General features: G+C 41.7%; 1 protein-coding gene across 3 annotated transcripts in view; it reads left to right on the top strand.

The window, feature by feature from the left end:
• Nucleotides 1–22,280, top strand: part of MID1 (midline 1) — a 412,445-nt gene that overhangs the window by 281,197 nt on the left and 108,968 nt on the right. For 2 of the 3 annotated variants that reach the window (XM_066599936.1, XM_066599933.1), the window contains exon 2: nt 10,629–11,347. In XM_066599936.1, coding sequence (XP_066456033.1) covers nt 10,685–11,347 — 663 coding nt within the window. In that variant the 5' untranslated portion in view covers nt 10,629–10,684. Of the gene's footprint in view, nt 1–3,265; nt 3,413–10,628; nt 11,348–22,280 lie in introns of those variants that run through there. The other variant, XM_066599935.1, reaches the window with a different exon arrangement.

The raw sequence follows: 22,280 nt of genomic DNA, 5'->3' as shown, positions 1-22,280 counted from the left end.
CTCATCAGTCAATGAATCCAAATTATGGGCGGTGCATTGAAAAGGTCAACACAGAAAAACTGGTGGCCTTTTAGTCCTTCTGCTTTGTTTTATGGCAAAAGCTTATATAGTGTAACAACCCCTCTATGCCCACCCCATGGTTAAACAATCCAAAGTCTACAGCATGTGTGATTTACAAAGGTTGATTATGACAAAGCTGCATACTTGGCGTCTGAGACCCTGTTAGAAAAACTATAAGATGTGTCTTTTGTACAGTACTTGCTGTGTACAGGGTACAAATGCTATACACAAAACTACTATGTGAAATATATTACAGTACTTTCACTCAGCTTATACCTCTTGTGAATGATGAATCCTGTGTTATCTACGTATAGGTGTAATCCTGCCTGTGATGTTAGTAAGAACACTGCTGCAAAGTTCTCTACAAATCAGGAAGTGACAGACTAGACTGTGTGCAGGGTAAAGAACTAAAGATCCTTTTACACTTGACAACCTGAAGTTTGACCAAAGTATCAGTGATAATCAATCAATAAATGGAGGTGGAGTGCACCCGAGATTGTTCCGGCCCCCCGCCTGCCTCCATTCACAGTAAACAGGACGTCACTTGTAGATGAACAACATCCTGTCTACACGGGCCGATCGTTCCAAGAAAAAAGTTGACACACAAATGTGATTTATATAATAAGTAATTTTCTGATTAAACACTGATTGCCTTGGGCAACAAGAACACTAGGTCTCTGAGACTATTTTGATAAATGAAGGGTCATTTTGTATATGATGGAGGCAATTGTACACTATTCGTTGTTAGATCCACCTGTTGGACCATACGATTTGTCTATGGTTAAAGGGGGTGTCCCACTTTTAGCTGTTTTGCTGCAAGACACAAACAGCTCCATACATTGCGCAGTGGCCGGGGTTACTAAATCACTTCAGTAGGACTCTGCCTGTAATACCAACCCGGACCACTGTGCAGTGTACGGAGCTGTCTGCTTCCTGCAGCAAAACAGTTAGAAGAGTGACAACTCTTTAAAGAGTTTTTTTTTTTTTGTTAAACTGCTCCACAAAGAAAAGTACCAGGAAAACTATCCACATAGATTGCCTGTTCTGTACATGTGTTAGATTTGTTGGGGTACTTCTACAAGGAACACTTATCGCTCAGATTCTCGTTGGATCGTGCAGATCTGAAAAATAATTATGCAGTGTAAACTCTGCCAGCGACTGAACGACAAATCATGATTTGTTCATTTATAGTTCGTTGTTCAGTTTATGCAGGCATAAAAAAAAAATCAAATGACCATTGACCTGTGTATGTCTAAGGACAGGAGCAATAATCACTGGGATCACTGTTGGGCACCTAAGCGCTTAACAATTGTCCTATGTGAAAGGACCCTTAAATTGCCTTTACATGGGATGACTCCTGTGCAGCACCTGACAGCCGCCCCACAGCCAATCACTATTGTGCTTTGACACAGGAGCAGTAGTCATTCAGAGAATGGAGTCAGAGCGGGCCAGAGATCTCTTCCGGCCACCAGCCTCCATTCACACTGCAAACAGGCCAACAGTAGCTTTGGTTTTTAAGATGAGCTAAAAACCAAGTGAGTCCAACAAGTGAGTGATTTCTTGCTCAGTGCCCTGTTCGAGGCCGTGTGTACATGTGCTTACTATTGTCCGAATTCGCTACTTCCAGTGATTGGGCGATAATTGCCCTGTGTAAAGGTAGTTTTTGTAACTATTTTAGGGTTGTTTTAAACCAGCTTATTCTTGTTTGAACGAGCGAGGGACGTCCCAGCTAGCTCATTCGTTTTCGGACAGTCAGTTTAGATGGGTAGATACATTGTTGGCTTTGTCAAACGAGAGTCTCATTTGCTAAATGATTACTGTTTAAGCTGGGTGCTTAGTGAACGAGCCAATGATTATTTTTAGTCCTGTGTAAAATAGACAAAAAGTAAACTTCTCGTTCAGCCATCGGAATGAACCATTTGTTCACTTTTGGTCGTTCGAAAAATAATCCTTCTGTCTAAAAGCACCTTTAGGGTTTATTCACATGTCCGTATATCAGCCGGGTTTTCATGCCCGGCCGATGTACGGTGTCCCTTTCTGCAGGGGGAGTGGGCGAACCGGGCCGGGAGCAGTGCACTGAGCTCCCGCCACTGTTTGCCATGGGAGGGACAGATGGGGCGGGGCCAAGTCCCCCCCCCCCCCCCATTGCAAATAGTGGCGAATGGTGGAGAGGGGACGGGAGCTCAGTACACTGCTCCCGCCTCAGCTGACCGCCTTCCCCTGCAGAACGGGACACTATATCAGCCAGGCGTTAAAACCCGGCTTATATACGGACCTGTGAATAAGCCCTTAGGCTGGTGAGAGATTTTCTCAATTAACCCAGAAAAATATCTGCCCTCCTGATCTCTACTTCATTATGTCAGTCTCAAATTCTGACACCACTTTGGAAACATTTCTGTATAATCTGTTGTCATTACGTAATCGTGATATAATAATGCTAACCTAAGAAAAAAAAAAGTGCTGGCCCCATAAAATAAAAACTGCAACTTATTTGGCCAAACTAACTCCTCTATGCATCCACAACCTCCAACGGCTGCCATTCCCCCACCCTCAGCCTGTGGTTAGTCTCATGCTTATGCCCGTACATAATTTATGTGTTTATACTGAATTGTTCCTGTCTGGATGTATAGATCGTTTGCCATATTTATCGGCTTATCCTACAAAGGGGCTGCTCTTATGTTGTATAGACCTCAAGTGTACTTCTAAGTGTATGTATACGTTTTATATTGTAATCCATTGTAAAGGAGGGTGATTTATTGTACGGTTTCTTGTCGCCGTCTTTGTTACATTAGCATGTCTACTACTTTTTTACACAACGAAGAAAGCAAATCCGAGAGTATGTGGTCCTGGGTAGGTCCTGCATTGCTTAATATGTAAAGTATTCTGCCAGTGGCAGGTCAGCTTCCTGCTGCATTCATGGGAACTGGTGAGTTTCATTCAGCTGTGGATTAATTACAGAGAAAGCTGAGCTTATCCTACTTTCCACATCTCCATTACCAGATCTTGCCCCCGAACAGGTTCGAGATGCCGTAGTGAAAGAAGCTTATCCTGAGCTGCCTCTTTCATTCGGCTTCAGCAGCAATCTGAGAAAAGTCCTCTCTATCTGTTGCTGGACTCGGGGCTGCTAGGAAAAGTTTGGCGGAGGTGATTGGGTGGAGCTGGCTTTCCTGGCATTGTAACACAGATTTTCCTGTTGTGATCTAATGTCAGCAGTCTCACATTAACTACCCCAGCTCAGCACAAGGATACGTTGTTGTTTCAGTAGCGGTTCCCCTCAGGACCCCTGACCTGGGTTGCTCGGACCCCTACTTGCACAATGCTCCACTTAACAGAAGCATGGCGAGATCCATTGGTGAGTATTCAGTTTGATATGTCAACATCAAAAGGCTTTCTCAGATAACAGATGTTGTGTCATTAAGCATGGCCAATCTAATACCCGGCTAGGATTACACTACATATTCTTTCATTTGAAGGTTAGCTCCTTCTCAGATTGTTTAGAGTTACAGGAGTGCCTGGCAGGTTGGAGAGGCGGAAGGAACAGGTGGCAGGGCTGGGCAACCATTGGCACTGACGGGAGATAATAGTGCCAAGTAAGTTCTTCTTCTTCTTTTTTTGTTACTGCAGTTCAATATGTGTTTCTTGTTTTATTAGTAGCTGTATACTCTTTCTAGGTATATTGTGTTTGTTTGTTTACTTTGTAACATATGCTAGTGTTACTTTGTATCTATTGAGTTCTTTACGTTATTCCAGAGTTGCTGTTTTTCTTTAAACAAAAATAAATGGATGGCTTAATAGGTTTCTCATCCTCTTACTTCATACGGGTGGACTTGCACACGCATTATGCAGAGAATAGAACCCGTTGATTTTTCAATGGGTTCGTTCACATTCACGTATTTTCCTGCGCATTTGCGCACTAGAAGTAGACTAGAAGGCAATGGGAATATGCAAATGCGCACACGATGTGCTATGAAATGCGTGAAACACTGCGTGATTGCATAGGAAAGATAACTCTGACACATTAGATTGATTATGGCTGGGAGCAACGGTGCATATTTTTTTTGAATGCACAATTGCGCATGCAGTAAGTACAGTAAAACATGCCGATGCGAGTAAAGAAAAGCGATGTTTGTTCTGCAGAATCGCTGCACTCATGCACTCGCAAATGCACATACACTAGTGTGAATCCGGTCTTGGGGGCTTGTTCTTGGCAGCGTCTTGAACTCCATTTTGAATTGATCAGAGTTTTGCTTTTGCATGGAAAGGATAGCCAAACAGAATAACTATAGTTTGTTTTTTTTAACAGATGAGATAAAGACAGTTTCTACCTTTTTTTAAAAATTCCGTTTATATCTGATTTTCTAGGATCCGGTTCATATGCTTCTGTCTTTTTCTAAGCTTCTGCACAGGCTCATTTCGGCCAGTGTAACACGTTCATAATAAGGATTTGTAATATGGAGATGTTATAGATCACAATATAACTGTATTTCACCAGTACTTGCCTCCATATTTGTTTTATTTTCGACTGGCCAAATACTGATCTATATTTGCCTAATAGATAATAATACCACTACAGAGACCAAAATAGTTCATGCTGCGTTTTATAAAAAAAGGCCCTAAAAACTACACCAATGTGAATAGATACATATTTGCATTAGCTCTGTATTACAGTCCATAAAATGTGGACCACATATAGAGTTAAAATACTGTTCACTTGTCTGAACTTGTCGGATATCCGTTACATGGATATCAAAATCTGAACCAACCAGAAATCTTTCCGTTCAGTTCCTTCAACCTTTAGCTATAATGGTAAATAATAAGTGTCCTTTCTGGTGGATTTGCATTTTTTTCCCCCACAAAAACGGTTGCGCAACAGTTTGTGCTATTATTTCCATTTAAATAGTGGAAATCAATCGAATCAGGAAAGCTGAGCGTAACTGAAGAACCTCCGTTCCCATTGAACACAATGGGAACTTAAAGGCTGCTTTCACATCTGCAACGGGGGTTCGGGTTTCCGGCTCTGTTTGGAGAGCAAGAAAAGGGAATCCCCCAGCTGAATGGATCCAACTTATAATGAAACCAAAGAGCACAGAACGGACACATTGACTATAATGGGGTCCGTTCGGTTTCCACTCGGCTTCATGGCATTTTACCAGGAGTAAAAGCGATGGATGCAGGTGGAACAGCTAAGTGTAACACGAATGCAGATGTGAACAAGCCCTTCCATGTCTTCAGACATGTCAAGGTTGTTAGAAGATTCAGCCCTCCTCCAGTGTTTAATACAAGACTTCTAGTGATTTAGACAACACATAAAATAAGAGAAGTGTATCTGCTTCATGTTCCATTGCTAGAGCTGTGTATAACAGTGTATATACATTGTCACTGTGGGGTCTAGAATAAGGCGAATGTGCAGTTCACAGGCCAAATAAACGTCAGCGGCCGAGGTTTAGGGAAATTGGTTTTGTTTGTAGAACGTTTATTGATATTTCGAGGATTTATTTTTGTTTAGAAAAAAAGGTGTGATGCAGATTTCACCCAAAAGGGCAGCCGATACTGGTAGGCCAAACTGGGGGGATGTCAACACAATAGTTTACTGGTTAGTAGGATGGAATCCAAGTACAAACGGCGGATACAAATATTGATATTCTCTTGTTTATTTTCAATAAACTTACTTTTTTTTTTCAAGTAAACAACAGAATAAAAAATTAAAAACTGAGTCCAGAGTTTCGGATGCATTTAAGAAATGTTTGGTTTTATTTGACAAGTGAAATACAAATCTACAGCTTGATCTCGCCATACACATTAGGTTATTGTCGTCTGACTGTCTAATGTGTATAAGGGCCGCCTGACTCTGCCCCAACAGCAGATATCGGAGAAGAGAAGAATCAAACACTGGATTTCAACATGCTTGACCCTTTTGTCCTCAAGAGATACTGCCAGAGGTATCTAGTAGGGCTTAGGGTGTTTTTACATGAGCCAAATTCTCAGCCCTATGTAGTAAGCACCAATTGTCACATCGTTTACTTTTCCTTTACACAAGCCGAGACAAATGATTGTAGCTATGATCATACGTCCCCGTAGGATGGCTGTGCCTGTGCCCGTTCACATGGGAGAGACATCTAGAATATCACTGAGCATTTTTAAGCTTGCTAAATAGGTCCCCACCTCCCCATGCAGCAACATCTCTTGCACCACTGCTCGGTCCTCCGTGCCCAGTGGTTATTTACATGCTACAGCAGCCTTTTCAGGATGTCACAGGCTGCTGCAGAGTTCAGTAATAGTTCTGCGTTCTGTCATTGGCTGCAGCAGCCTGTGACATCCTGAAAAAGCTGCTGTAGCCTGTAAACGGAACATCACAGACCAGGAGTGACGGCTCTTGAGAAAGCAGGGCAGGGAGTATCTGCCTGCTTGTTATGTTGCTACATGGGGATCATGTTTTTGGAAAAATAAGCAACTTGGACCACGCCTCGAAGGGTGAATTCTTATGAGGCAGATCTTGTTGCAGACATTTCTGCAACTGTTTCCTTCATCTGAATGGGGCTTGCAAAATCCATGTGCTTGCAGATAAAACAAGCCCATTGAGATAAAGGGAAGTTTTTTTTTCCAGTTGCGTAAGTTTTTACAACTTAAAGCCGGCTTCACATGGACGTATTAGCGCACACGATACGCAGAGAATAGAACCCAATGATTTCAATGGCTCTGTTCACATTCCCATATATTGCGCATGCATGTGGGTCGCCGAAAAAAAAATCTAGAACAATTTTTCTGTGTGTTTGCACACCAAAGGCCCCTATAGAAGTTAATGGGGGTTGTTTAAATGCACGCATAATACGCAAGGACTAATTCAGTGTTTCAATCGGTGCATCTTTGTTTGCGCACAAATAACATGTTTTGTGGGTGCAAAAAGTACGCCAATACGTGTACATAAAAGCATTGTTCATGCCGCAAAAAGGCTACGTTTGTGTGCACAAATATGCGTATTCTCATGTGAAGCCGATCTAAGGGTACGTTCACACGTAGCGGAAGGGGTGCAGATTTTTTGCATCAGAAATTGACACAAAAAAATCTTTTTGTGACAAAAACCTCATCAAAATCGGCACCATTTCTGCTACATGTGAACGTACTCTTATAGGAAAAGACGATACAGTTAAATAATTGTCCTTTGTCTTCGTCTGCTCTTTTTACTTACCCTCTGAGTACTCAATTCTGCTTTCATCGTTCCCCTCGCTGTGTGTAGCAATGGCAGCAAAGGATTCTGATGATGAATGTCTCTATTTTTAGTGCTGCACTCTATGGGATTGGTCTTTGGTGTCTTCATAGTGAATATCCTGGTTTTATCATAATACGGATGACCTAAAGAGTTACAGTGATGTGAAAAAGTTTTTGCTCTTTTTTTTTTTTTTTTCCCCTCCTCCTTTATTCCACGCTTGTCATTCGCAATGGTTTCTGATCTTTAAATAAATTCTAATATTGGACTAAAGGAGTCGGAGTTTTTGAATTCATACGGTGTCATTCCTTCATGAGAACTGATATAAGAACTGTTACACAAGTTTTTTTTTTGCCATTTTAAAGCAGCTGTTTTTGATGAGTCAAAAGCAGAAATGGATTAAAAAAGAATGGGAAATATAAAGAAAGGACTTCACCTTCCTACGGGATCCTTTAGGACGAAAAAAAAAACTGCATACAAAAAAGTTGCATGAAGCAACATGAAGGTTTTTGAGGCCAGTGTCAGGAGTGGATTGTAAATTTGAAGGAAAGATTTAATTTCTCTCATTTATATACCCCCCCCCCCCATTCCTTCCCAAAAATAGGCCTAGTATTGCCTTCAGAGATGCCTCAAAGTAACCTAACCACGCTGTATAGGAACGATGCCCATGGTACAGTATAGGAAGATGGCTGCACAGTGTTAGGGATAGACAGTAAAGTGTTAAAGTCTTAAGTTTTCTCCACACTTTCTTCCAGTTGCTGATTTTGGCAGTTGTTCTCCAAGCTTGTTGAAAGATACATGCTATCAAAGAATGCATAATATAGAAAGGAATGTCCCATATTTCTTTAAAGATGCCTTCCTCCGATGAGCAGATGTGCTGGTGCCGACGTATTACTTCCACCTGTGGATTAATGTCAACAAGGCTTATAATACAGGATCAAATGTTTTCTATGGATAAATGAGATGGCATATGGCAGGGAACTGTTGCATCAACATTCGGCACAATCACTTGTCCCAATAGGCGTTCGTAGAGTAGAATGGGATTTGTCTTTTATCGATTTCTTCCAATTCCTCCAACTTCTTCCCTTCCCCTGTGATTTGTAGTCAAGAAGTGTCTTAAATCATGATGGACTACATACTTTAGTAGCCAGTTTGACCGCTTCATGAGTTTGACTTTTTAGTGACCCAGTGGTATGAACTATGTAAAAAGTTAGGGGTGTAGACACACGGGTAACAGGCTTCTGAGATTTGACCAGCAGAGCCTCCTACACTTACAAGCAAACACAAAAAGTCAAATAAGATCAGAATCACATGGCATATTTGCATCCATAATATGCGGAGAATAGAACTCATTGATTTTAATGCGTTTATGGCAGCCTGTATTATAGTGGTTTTACATCTGCAGCAGGGATTCCCCTTTTCCTGCTCTGTTTGAAGAGCAGGAAAGGGGAATCCCTGCTGCCGAAAGGAACCAAACAGCACTAGATAGACCCCATTGACTATATAACTGGGTTTGCCCACTTTGCGTTTAGGTGCCCGGCTTTTTGACAGGCATTATCAGCCAGTTTTGCGATGGATCCTCCTACCGGACGTACCAATGCAGATGTGCGGGCAGCCTTATGCTTGTGGGTGAATCGGGCACAGGCTGAGTTATATCTGTTGATGCTTGATAAAGCCGTGGAAACTTTGAATTTCTATCTGTGAAGGGGGATTTTTTTTTAAAGAGTTTCACACCTATTTTCTGGTGGGAAAAAGTCACATATTGGCCAACAATGTGTTTGTTTGCACAAAAATTGGGAATTTTTATTATCTTTCGACACTCTCATCACTTTTTTATAAAAGGAGGGAGCGTAGAGCCCCCATCAGACCGGTGGTTTTATTGAGTCCCCCCCCCCCCCCCCCAAAATAAAAGGCACATTAAACAGAGGCTATCTTTGCCTGCTCATAGCAGGTGTAGATTTTATTTTATAGTGCATGTTCAGCTGTAAATCACCGACTGTATTAAAAGGTGTGTGACTCCTAATAAAATTGCTGCAACTTACGCCAATATATATAAAACACCAGTCAAAGTAAATCTTCCCCTGTGTTCGGATTCTCCCCTTTTTGGTTTGGGAATGATTCTAATTAATAGACCTTTTTATATTAAGTATTTACAGTTTGCACAATTCCTAAAGAAAAGCATTGGGTCATCATAAAGTACTGTACTTATAATAAGTGCAAAAGGGGAAAAAACAAGACCTAACAATCTTTTATTGAGTTGCAATGGCAAATAAAACGAAGGCTGGAGGGAATTTTTTTTGGATATGTATATTTCGGAGGTATTGTAATATTCTAGGCTATGACTTGTTTATGGTTTGTTCTGTTCCCCCGAGGTTCTCGAGAGCTGTGGATAAAGCAAATTCTATTAATATATGAGCTGCTCGGGGTGAATTGTTGGAATGTCATTGAGCAATGGTTTGTTTCCCAAGCTGCTACTAATGAGCGTAAACCTTAATGACCCATAGTTTTTATTTTTCTGTTTGTTTTGTTTTCTCTGCGACTCATTGAACACACAGAAGAACACTTAATAAACTTCAGTGTACAGCGTTGCAGCTGTGCTGTCTGAATTTTTGTCCAAGCACGGGGGAACAACAAAGCCAATGTATGTGGCTCTCAGGGAAGGTACATCTCGTTGAGTGTGAAGCATCGGTTTTGCTTCCGCTTCACCGACTTGTCGGCCCAAAGCAGTGATGAGCCCATGACGAGAGCAGTGGCAGGGAGAGCGGCGGAGGGCGACTCGACAGAGCCATTCCTCGCTCTCAGACTGGAGAGCATACTAGGAAATACGGTTTCGGTTATTTCACATTACACTTGTGACTGTCAGACAGCTTTCTCACCGCAAGTCAGACTTCTTAAGTGTTCCTCCTTAACCAAAGATGATCCAGGTGTGAGATGCTGACATACGCGAGCCTATTTTTCCATGTCCTGTAGGGTAATGTGACCTATAAAGACTTCACTGTTAATTGGTTTAACCCTTCTTGTGTCTTTTAAGAGCCAGAAAGAAACATTTTAATTGTGTTGGTTTAGCATAAAGCAAAGTCTTCTGGAAAAATGACCCATTTTGGGTTTTTAGTTATATGATTTCGACACCCATAATTATAATATCGGTAAAGTGGAATTTCACAGTGGCATAGCTATAGCTACTTGAGCAATTGTTCTTTTCCCAATTAGCCAAGGCTAAGCATAAGTCTACGAACAATAAAGAAGCTAATTGCTGCTAGAGTGTCTACTATAGTCATATTGGATTGTAATGTTAATATTAAAGTTGACAGCCCCCCATGGTTGACCCTTCTAGCTAAATCAAATTTTTGTATTGTGCTTTCAGATAGCTGATCAGCTTCCCTGGATTTCGCTGACGACACAAGAAAGCTTTGCTTGAAGATGGAAACACTGGAGTCGGAATTGACCTGCCCTATCTGTCTGGAGCTGTTTGAAGATCCACTGCTGCTGCCTTGCGCTCACAGCCTCTGTTTCAACTGTGCGCATCGCATCCTGGTCTCCCACTGTGCCAACAACGAATCCGTCGAATCTATTAACGCCTTCCAGTGCCCCACCTGCCGTTATGTCATCACACTCAGTAAGCGTGGCTTAGACGGACTCAAGAGGAACGTGACTTTGCAGAATATCATCGACAGATTTCAGAAGGCATCTGTGAGTGGGCCTAATTCCCCTAGCGAGACACGCCGAGAGCGGACATACGATACCAACAACAGCATGACTTCCAGCGAGAAAGTACTCTGCCAGTTCTGTGACCAGGACCAGGCACGAGAGGCCATAAAAACATGCGTGACTTGCGAAGTGTCATATTGCGATGACTGCCTCAAGGCAACTCACCCAAATAAGAAGCCATTTACTGGCCACCGTTTGATTGAACCAATTCCTGACTCGCACATTAGAGGGTTAATGTGTCTGGAACACGAGGACGAGAAAGTTAATATGTATTGCGTGACGGATGACCAACTAATATGTGCCTTGTGTAAATTGGTTGGGCGACATCGGGATCATCAGGTTGCTGCTCTAGCTGACCGATATGACAAGTTGAAGGTAGGAATTTCAATAGTTGATGGTGAAAGGATTATCTTGAGTCACTTAATTAAGAACTCTTAAAATGTGTCTACAGGAAGTACTTTGGGGACTACCGGTTAAGTGATGCACCGTTAAAATCTATTAGAAAGTAACTTTTCAGTGTTTTTATGTATATTATATGTCTAAAGCAACACAATTGATTGAAGCGCTAGTGAAGTTCTAGGATAGATTCCATGACTTTTTCATGAGAAGTGAGGACACTTTTTAAAGACTTGGCTTTAGGTCTGTTCCTTTAAGGGCATAAGTGACAAAATAGTTGTAAACCCGCACTTTCACTTTAGCGCCTGTTCTGTTACTTACCGTCACCATTATTGTCACGGCCGTGAATTGCTAATAATTTTTCCATCCGCTAGCTTGCTGTGGTGCATTAGCAGAATGAGCTTCCTCATTCATTCCTATACAAACAGGTGGAACCTCCTAATCACTGCATTACAAAGTGTAGCGTGCCGAGCTCTTTGTGATTGTTTAAATTAATGTCACGTTTTCTAAGCTGTAATTATGATGGGAAATTACAGTAACACATTTTTTTGTGTCATAAATAGCTGTCTGGAATCTTTTCTATTCCTGGGCATTGGGCTCTTGTTAATTACGTAGACTCTATCAGAGTAGCGTTGCTAATTATTTTAATAGCAGATCATCCTTCATTAGACGGGGCATGGGGGGGCCTGTGCAATCTTCTTTCTTCTCACAGATAGAAAAAGTACAGTTTTTTTTTTTTTTTTTTTAATTATTTTTAATCTGAATACCATTGTATGCAACATGAAAGTAAGCGAATGCAAGCAAAACACTGCTGTCCCTCACTCTGACAAATGTGACTTCACCGTGCATATAGAAGCGATCTCTACTGTGGGCTATAAATTTAGAGTCTACCGGTGGCTTAAATGTAAGTGGTTGGGTTGTGTGAGCGGAAAAACACTATGTTGCGCATGTCGCGGGACCTTTTAATGTCTTCCCGCTCTCTATGAATAAGGGTCCTTTTAGATGAGCCGAATGAACGTGTGAGTGACGTCACCGCTGGCTCGTTCACACTCTGCAGCGTTTTTAGACGGGCAGATCCATCGTTGGCTCGTTCCAACAAGACCTGTCCAGTTCCTGTAGAAGTGAATGAAAAGGACTGAGTGATCAGTGTTTAAACCGGACAATAAGTGAATGAGCCAACGATGATTTGTACGCCTGCATAAAGTTAATGAGTGAAACGTGAACTATTCTCATTCGTCCGGGCATTGGATCACGTTTAGACTGAATGATTATCATTCACTATCATTTGTTAGATGATTGTTCCCTCTAAGAACACCTTCAATACACATGGTAATTTCATAGACAGATGTAGACTGGGAGGCCTGGGTAAATGTAGATGCCCTCAGGGCTGGGAAGAGTAAAATAGTTTAGTGGTGGCATGCCAAATCCTCACACAGTCAAAATGAGTAATAATCTGCCGTAACTCCTGATCTCAGATCGTTAGAGTTTGCTGACTATTGATTTTTTAAAAAATTAATTAAGAAATAATGACTGTTTTTCAGACTATAAGACACAACCAGGTTTTAGTCAGCTGAAATAAATATTTCATGCTAATTAAAATTTCCCTGGTGGTCTAAAGTAATGAGGGGGGTAGTGTCACTATCTTTGGTGGTCTAGGGTACAGCTGGCAAGTTGACATTTACTTTTTTTTTTTTTCCTTACTATTTTTTACTTTACTTTTTTTTTCTTTATGCTCCTAAAATGATCACTTCAACTAATGGCAGGTTTCCCCAGTAACTAGTACAGGGCTAGTGACCACAGCAGCAACCACTTCCCTCTTAGGTTCCTTTACACAGAGTGATAAATTGTTTGCACAAGCAGCCGATGACGCTTGTGTACCCTGTTTATACAGGCAGGCACATCGTTCAGTCATTTCATTCACCGCCCCAGTGAGTGTGAAGGACGAAACGATCGCTATCTCATGCAATGACGGGCGAATGATTATTTTTATGCCTACATAAAATTAACAAGAAGCAAAAGATTTCTCATTCGCCGTTCAGTTGTTGGCCACGTTTACACTGAACAATTCATTCAGATTCTCAAATCTAATATATATATTTTTTTATGTTAATCCTTCCATGTGAAAGGGCCCTTACCCCAAGTATGTTGCAGTCTATACATACCAATACTCTAGATCATTGTTTCCCAAAATTCCAACCCTCCCACTACCAATAGGTCACAATTTGAGGATATCCTATAGAGAGAACACCTATGGCAATTACTGAGGCAATGACCATGATATCATATGTGTAATACTATGAAAATCCTCTAAGCTGACCTGTTGGGGGTTGTGAGGATCGGAGTTTGTGAAACCCTGCTCAAGATATTTCTCTGAGCCACAAAAAGGGTTGAATGTGCAATTTTGTTTTTCCCATCTCCTTTGCCTTCTCAAAGGCAACATGTCACACCCTCGCTACCACTGTTCTCAAAGTCAGGATGTCCATGATCCCACCCTTATGTCTAGTGAGTAACCATCCAATGGTTATCTCCCTACAATGCTCCCAGCCATCACCTTTGCTGACATATACTGACAAAGTGGTGCATTCAATCCAGTTAGTGCACCTATACGCTTTCTTCCTCACTGCTACTATATAAGATTTAAGAGCAGACCCTGTGCGCTAACACAAAGAGCAGAAAAAAAACTGGAAACTTGGGCCATTCACTCAACAAATCCCAAATTGCCCCATCATGCTAGTTAGCAAGATAGCCACTCGCATCATTTAATACACTCTCTTCTCTTATCCAGGTCTGACTGCTGGGGAAAATGGCAATAAGTGCTGGAGATAGTGCCTATATCCTTCCGACCATGATTTTATCATATTTCCATGCTTGTCCCAGTAATGGGTAGGTCCCTGTTGATGAGAAAAGTGCTGTATGGGCACTTTGCTTCATCATTAATGAGGTGGTCAGGGAGATCTGGTGCTGTCAGATCCCCCCAACTATGGTATATAATACTGCATCGACATTTTAGCAAGTTTTCTACTTACTAAAAAGTGTGTCTTATATGCAGAAAATTACAGGTAAAAATGGAATATCTTGAAGAACTGTGAGGACTTTCAAGTGTGCTGTCAAGAGACTGGTACAAAGACCATCCATTCCCTGAAATGTATAGACTATTAAACAGTGCTAAATTCAGAAAGCATTTTGCACTATTTTGATAAAGTTCCAGATTTGCAGAATGTCAGGCTATGGGGTGCTGATATGACATTATGCTATTCTTCAAAAATAACGAAGTTCTGCAGTAGGCATGAATCTTGCATTATTGATATGATTTGCTTATATAAAGGTCAACTTTCATTTAAACTCCAGTAATTTTATTGCCAAAGCTTTGACAAAACTAATCCTGAAAGTGTGGCATTTAACACCACAGAACGGAAGATTAGGCAATTTTTTACATAAGGAATATATTCATGTGGATGGATGAGTGAATGTTGTTGACTTTTTTCCAGGAGCTACATCATCGCTCTCAACATCAGATTAAAAAATTATAGAGTAAAAAGAATGTTACTTGGTTATATAAGCCATGTATGAAAATGCTATAAACTTGGCGCTAGTTGATCTATTCAAGGAGACAAATTTTCCTTTTTAGCATCCCAGCAAAAAGTGTCAAAGACCTAAATAAAAAATAAATCGCAGTTAAGCGCCACTGAAAAGTTTTTGGGTGCATCGGCTACTTGACTCACCAACTTTTTCTAGTACTGATATATTATGCACCTAAATACCTCTAGAATAGAGATGAGCGAACGTGCTCGTTTAGGACAATTACTCGATCGAGCATCGCTTTTTTTCGAGTAACCGCCTAATCGGGCGAAAAGATTTGGAGGGCGCCGGGGGTGAGCGGGGGGTTGCGGTGGGGGGGAAATAGAAAGAGAGCTCCCCCCTGCTACCCTGCTCCACCCCAGCTCCCCCCGAATCTTTTCGTCCGAGTAGGCAGTTACTCGAAAAAAGCGATGCTCGATCGCGTAATTGTCCTAAACGAGCACGTTCGCTCAGCTCTACTCTAGAAACTTTTAATAGTATATGACAAAGTTGACACCACAGATTTTAAGAGCCTCCTAGTCTACTCCAGGAGTCATGTCTGTCAAGACCTTTCATAGATACTATAGAAAACAACCTGTACCGTTAGACCCCAGCAGCAAATTCCTAGGCGTGTTTACTACATGACTCTTGGCCATGGCTGTATTTCATGTAATGATGGCTTTGAGTTATGAGAGGTTTCGGTGCACTTGACTATTACCTTTTTTGAGAATTCTGCAAGAAATGTCAAGTAGATAGAATCTACTGTAAGTTACATTTGACATGGGCTGATGGTCTTGATTGGCTACAGGCGATATGTAGTTTGTGTGACTGGGCTGAGTTTGGACATACGAATGATAGTATATTGGAATCTTATATGCTGGTTTGAATAAATTCTACACAACAATCGGCATAAATCCAACCCATAAGTGATTCTTTGAGCTGACAAATGGTTCCTCACAATACCGAGGTCTATTAAATTGTAGAAGTACTTGACCTGCAGATGTCTTTCGAAGAAGGTGTTTTATATCAATCCATTGGAAGTTGGCTGACTGGCATGCCAGAAGGCTTGGGAATTTCTCGCTTTTCCACCTTGCTTCTGCTTCTTCGAAGTCCTTCCAATAGGAACATTTTTTCTTCAGCCAATTTTATGTTACAATTATCTGCACGCTCGTTTCTCACAAGGCCGGCTGTAGTTTCTGCCTTTTGTTACATAAAGTTATTTCTTCTCTAAAACCAAAGCGGATCTCCTCTGAAGAGGGATTTCTAAGTATTTTCTTATTTCCGCTAATGGGATCTGTTCGTATCTTGGCAATAAGTATTTGAGTATAAGATGAGCTGAAATATATAGTCAAGTGGATGCGGACTTGTTGAGATTACATGAAGAGAGCATTTTTTTCTTAATGGAAGTCAGGTGAACTAGAATAACATTACCTATATTAGTGGCTGATCATGTAGTGCATGGCCAGGTTGGGTTCTCCAGAATCGGAGTTGATTTTTGTGTGCACCTCCTCGAAGGAGGTTTTCAGGTAGGTATGTAGAAGAAGCCGGCTGTCTGCACGTGACAACCATATTAAGTACCAGGCAGTTAAGTTCTTCTATACTGCAGTGTCCTATTTGCTGGAGGCCTGGAAAAATTGTCTATAAGGCTTCATTCACATGGGCAACTTTGATATCGCGCTTGCCAATGTGCCTTTTTCACACCAATGCAAGGCGTTTTTTGCTCAAACACACATCGCATCACTTCTGTGAAATTGTGATCCTCAGGCACGTGTGTCAGAGGATCACAAGTGTTCCCATTGATTTTAATGGGAAACATCACATCGCACTTGCATGCACATCGTACGGCATGTGAGGCCATGCGATGTCTTTTAAGGTCCCATTGAAAACAATGGGCGAGAACATGCTGCAAATTTTTTCCTCCGAGGGGAAAAAAAAAAGTCCATGTGAAGAAGTCCATTCAAAAGAATTGAGTTCATATTCATGTGAAATTTGGGCGTCTCGCAATGCACAAAACTCGCGTCAGAAACTCGCCCATGTGAATAAGCCCTAACTACAAGACTTATGAATACAATATAAGGAAATTTGGTCAAAATATGTCTTTTAGAATCAGGAACCCCTCATCGCATATACTGGAAGGGTATGTTGTCAAGCACACCTGAATCTGATACTCAATATCGCTGAACATCCTTATAAATTATCCGGTGTCACTGCAGCAGCTTATGGACAAGGATAATGCAGGGAGGTCACAGTTGTGTGATTTAATGCACTTGGTGACATTGTATGACAGGTATAATATGCATAGTGATGTCACAGTAGTGCACCTGGTAAAGTAGCATTGCAGGAATAATGCACACAGTGATGTCACAGTATGGGGAAAATCTGTACAGTGATGTCACAGTATGAGGAAAATTTGCACAGTGATGTCACAGTATAGGGAAAATTTGCACAGTGATGTCACAGTACATAAAAAAACGCACACATTAAAATAGATTGTACGCTCTGACATCACAGTATAGGAAAAAGAAAGTAACGTATTTTCAAGCTTTTTGTTGTCCCAGTATAGTAATGCAGTGATGTCATAGTATGGGAATAATGCAGAACGTAATGCTGTAGAGAACGGAGGATGTGCACAGCAGGGTTACACATGGACTCCATAGTGAGACTTAGGATGGGGCTGCATTTCACAATATTTCCCACATTACCTTACATTATCCATAGTTGTCATCACTAGCTGAACCTTAGGTCTCTGAAAATGGCCCCCTTAGTCGTTGGGTCCCACAGCAGCTGCTATGCCTACTACCCTGGTCGTTACGTCCTTATTTATATAATTCTGACCTATTCCGTAGCATAGTACATCGTTCACTATGCTCATAGGGGCTCACTAAATTCCAAGTGAACCTAGCACTGTTTTTCGAGTGTCGGTACCTGAAGGAAACCGAAGAATGTACAAACTCCATCTAGATGTTCCTATTGGTTAAGTTTGAAGCCAGGACCCTAGTACTGCAAGGCAATAGTGTTAAGCACTGCGCCAACGTGCTATCTGTGCAACGGTACTGGCGTCATGAGAGGGGTGCCCTACTTTGTAAGTAATGGTGAACGCATCCGTATGTGCAGACACTTACAAATGTCACGCTAAAACCCGCAATGCAGTATCGTGTTACCATGACGATGGTGCAGATGGTTAAAAAAATGGCATTTTTAAAAATAATTTGTAATCGGGAAGCTTGTCTGTAGGCATTATGTAGTGTTGGGACATGAGCTGTCTTAGACTGAGCGACTAAGCTATTACTTCTACTGTAAATCATTCTTTCCCCGTACGCCTAAATCCCACATTTCAGTTTTGACAAAACTCTTGGGACAGACAGCTGGGTGCCTGGTGCCCCCGGGAGCATGGGTGTCTGTGAGTTACAAAACTAACTGTACATGTGCGGCTGCAGCAAGCCCTAGTTCCATTTTCTGGCAGGCTTGTCGAGTGGATATTCATGTAAGCTCTCACTGGGTATCTGTCAGCTGGATGGCACAGATGCCTAGAGAGGTGGAAGACATATAGCCTCAGCGCACAATCAGTGTTCCAAGATAACCCTTCTAAACAGACCGTGGGATGAACATGTTCCTCGTGCCACTTAGAAACAAATGCACTATTTAATTTGGTGTGCGGATGGAGAAGGCAGGGTTACTGAAAGTAACAAGGCTGCTACATCTGACCGCTAAATATTTTACACGTCCTGCTAAGTGTGCTGAGGTCTCCATAGGGTTACAGGGACCGGACTGGAAAAGTAAAAGTCTGGACACCTCTATCACCATATGTGCAGGCAACCTTCACGGATTATTATGCTGGAGCCCCGCTCGCGATCTAGCGAATGGCATGAAATGGGGCTTCATTCGCTCATTACATTTCACATGTCAAATGTTTGTGTTACGCAACACCAATCCACGTGAATGAGTGACTGCATATTACATGGTTTCACCAAGGGGAGGTCTTACTGTTTTTGAACTGACTTGAAGGTTTGGGGTAGACCTTGACTATGAAAGGGTTATTCCATGGGGGTACATCTGCTGTGACCGTACTAATTTTGAGAACAGGAGGGTCCCATTTTCCCATTACTCCACTTCTGGGTGGCTTCGCCTACCCAACGTGACTTTATTGAATAGAGCACCGGCCGCACATCCGAATCCGGCGCTCCATTTGATGGGGCTATGGGAAAAAACTGAGTGCTTTGCACTCTCTCTGGTAGTCCCATTGATAATGAATGCAGTGGCACTGCACATGCATGACTGCTACTGCATTCATTCTCTGCTTGCAGTGAGGAGGAATGGGGAAACAGGACCCTCCCATCTTGGGATCTGGTGGGTAAATACGCAGCATATTTATCCCCATGTGAATGAGCCTTAACAATTGGGATTATGTTACTGTAAGTACTTCTTTTGTTACATTAGTACTTGTATTGATGCAGGTTTTACTTCTGTTGACCTGTAACAGTTCATATGTGGAATCTGGCCTGTAAAATTGGTTTCATTCCAACTAAAAAAGCCTTAAAAATAAGTTAGAAAAGCTCATATTTATCATCCAAACTAAAATTCCCTTTGCGTCAGCATCTCTGAAAAATGGAGTATCACATGTTATCACACGTGCCAAGTGCTCGCTGATGTTTTTGTTTAGTTTATAATCATCTAATTTCTATCTCCTCTTACATATTTCCTTAATAGAAGTCCTTTTCCTTCCTGCGCAGCCTTGGCAGATCAGGCAAATGCTAGACGTTTATGGAGATATCATTGTGATTTCCCAGTAATTTGGGACGGTGACAAGTCGGTTGCTGGAATATCCTGTCAACCTATCGCTTGACTCATTTATTCTCATCAGCTCAAGACCGGAGGTCACTTTCACTCTAATTAATTAATATGGAATTTCACTTCTCTTTTGGGTCTGATTTATGGAAGCTTGTTATGTGTGATTTTACATGGCAGATTTATAGTAGACATTTCTGCGAGCGAAAAATCCAGTCCGTACGTCTTATTGGGGTTGTTTCTGCAGCCTGTTCTACAAACCCTATTCCGATGGAGGAGATACATCTACCAGAATAGTTACCTCTTTAAGGCCCTTTTACATTAAGCGAGAACTGCACAATTCTCTGATGTAATCCCAGACAGACACGATAATGTTCTTAAAGGCCAATTTACACACACCGATATCTTTGAAAGATTGAAAGCTCAGTGATCCTTTTGCATAAAGTATTAATAAGCACTAATTGCTATTAGTACTTTATCAGATTCATTTGCATGCAAATGAGCTTCTGGGAGCTGTTACTGAACTCAGGAGGTCTGAGCTCTCTAACTAGCTCCATTGTTCAGCCACGGGCTACCCGTGGAGAATTCAGTACCATGGACAGCAGACACAGCCTGCTGTGTTGCTTATCAGCTATTCTGCTCATGGGGCTTAGAACTGAGAATAGCTGTAAGAATGTTATCAGCTGTAATCAGCTCTGCGGGCAGAACACAATGTGCGGTTCTGCTTATCAGCTGTTGTGCTTGAAAACTGCCGTTCAGCATAACTAAAAGCCGTTGTTCGACCGAATGGTGAAACATGGGCACATTTAGACACAGCGATTATCGCTCAAAAGATGGCTTTTGAGCGAATTTTGAGTGCTAATCATTGTCTAAATGCTCCTTTACACTGAAGATAGTTCTTAGTTACAAGATGCCTTCTATTTTTGAAAAAAAATCTTATTTTACAACTTTTTTTGAACACCTGCCGAAAACTTTTACACAGTACTGTAGAAATATTACAATTCACAGTTAATAGAAAAGAAACCCCCAGAATAAGTAATTCATTGGGACTGCAAGTTTTTATTAAAATTAAACAAAACCGGAATGGTAACCGGTTCTCCTTACACTGTCAAAAAGTATGTAAGGTGGAAAAAAAAGATATGTCCACCCAGTTTAGCCCATTAGTCTGCAATGTTGATCCAGAGGAAGGCAAAAACTCAAATGAGGAAATTTTGGCTTCTACCTCATTGAAGGCACAAAAAATTCCTTCCTGACTCCAATCTGGCCATCGCCGACCCTTGTGAAGTAATTAGTGATGTTCAAGAAAGGCTGTTGGTGAGTTCACCATCACCATGTCTTCAGGCCTAAAGTTCCATAGTCTCACTGCTCGTACAGTAACACTTAAGTGATGCTGACGTGGTCGTATGTCTTGATACTGGAACATTGTACCACAATGCTAATAGGAGCACAGAAGAGCTAATAAAAAGGTGTGTTTATGATGTCAAGAGGCCGAATACAGGTAGTCCGTGGTTGGAGCCAGATTGGCCTGTGAGAAATATTAGACCCAGATCTGTTCTTTGGAAGAGCATTGGTGAAGGCTAGTGTGGGCCTGTTTGCTTGGAAAGCACCAGTGGGCTGAGGGGCTGGAGCAGTTTGTCCATTGCAATGGAGACGGTCGGCTGGAGGCGAAGTGTGTGAACGCCTGTGAATATAGCAGTAAATATGGTATGCAGCACACCCCTAACACTCAGGGCTGATGTGCATATTATGGTAGTGGAGGATCAAGCCCCAGCTTCAATCCAAGTAAATGTAGTATGTAGCTGGACAACTGAACACCATCTTCATGGAAAAGGTGAAAGCCTCCTGGTTTCTTCACCAAATACAACTTTTTGGCTTAAATGACCAAGGCTCCTTGGAGTGGAAACATTGAGCGTGGTGAATAAACCCAGAGGATTCCACCTTTTCTGTGAAAAATATTGCCTGACTACATATTCACAGAGCTGCATAGTGGGTAATCTGCATGCGTTTAAGAGACTTGCAGTGATGGCTGCATAACAGACATGGGTGTTCAAGGCCTGGGTAGTCGTGGGCACAGATGGTGAGCTTACCTTAGGAATTGTTGCCCCTGGAAAGTTACCTGAGCATATATTCATATTAGTTTTTGCCAATCCAATCGCTGAGGGGGACCTAAATGGTGATTACAGACTGGCATTTGTATACAGCATTATCACCTAAATAACTCCCCTAAATTGTATGGTCAGCTTTATAATAATGTGTCAGATTAGTCACTGATCAAACCATTCCTGTTTACATACTGCAATGTCATAATGATGAACGATTATCTTTCTGTTCACACTAATGATCCACACAGTCAACAAGCATTCTATTGCTAATTGTTGTTTACGCCAAGTGATTATTTTGCACATTAGCTTGTTTTCATTGAATTCTGGCTCATGTAAATTAGTGGATTGGGATAGTTTTGCTCACAGAAGTGGGTTGCTTGCACAACTCTGTGTGGCTGTTTCTCAGCTGATGTCTTATCACATTTGTCAGCCTGGGGTGTCCTCTGTTCACAGTCGCAGTAGACTTC

Source organism: Eleutherodactylus coqui, chromosome 4 (assembly GCF_035609145.1).
Source record: "Eleutherodactylus coqui strain aEleCoq1 chromosome 4, aEleCoq1.hap1, whole genome shotgun sequence".
In the NCBI taxonomy this organism is placed as follows: Eukaryota; Metazoa; Chordata; class Amphibia; order Anura; family Eleutherodactylidae; genus Eleutherodactylus; species Eleutherodactylus coqui.
The sequence above is the reverse complement of the archived record's forward strand: the minus strand, read 5'-3'. Positions and strand labels throughout refer to the sequence as shown.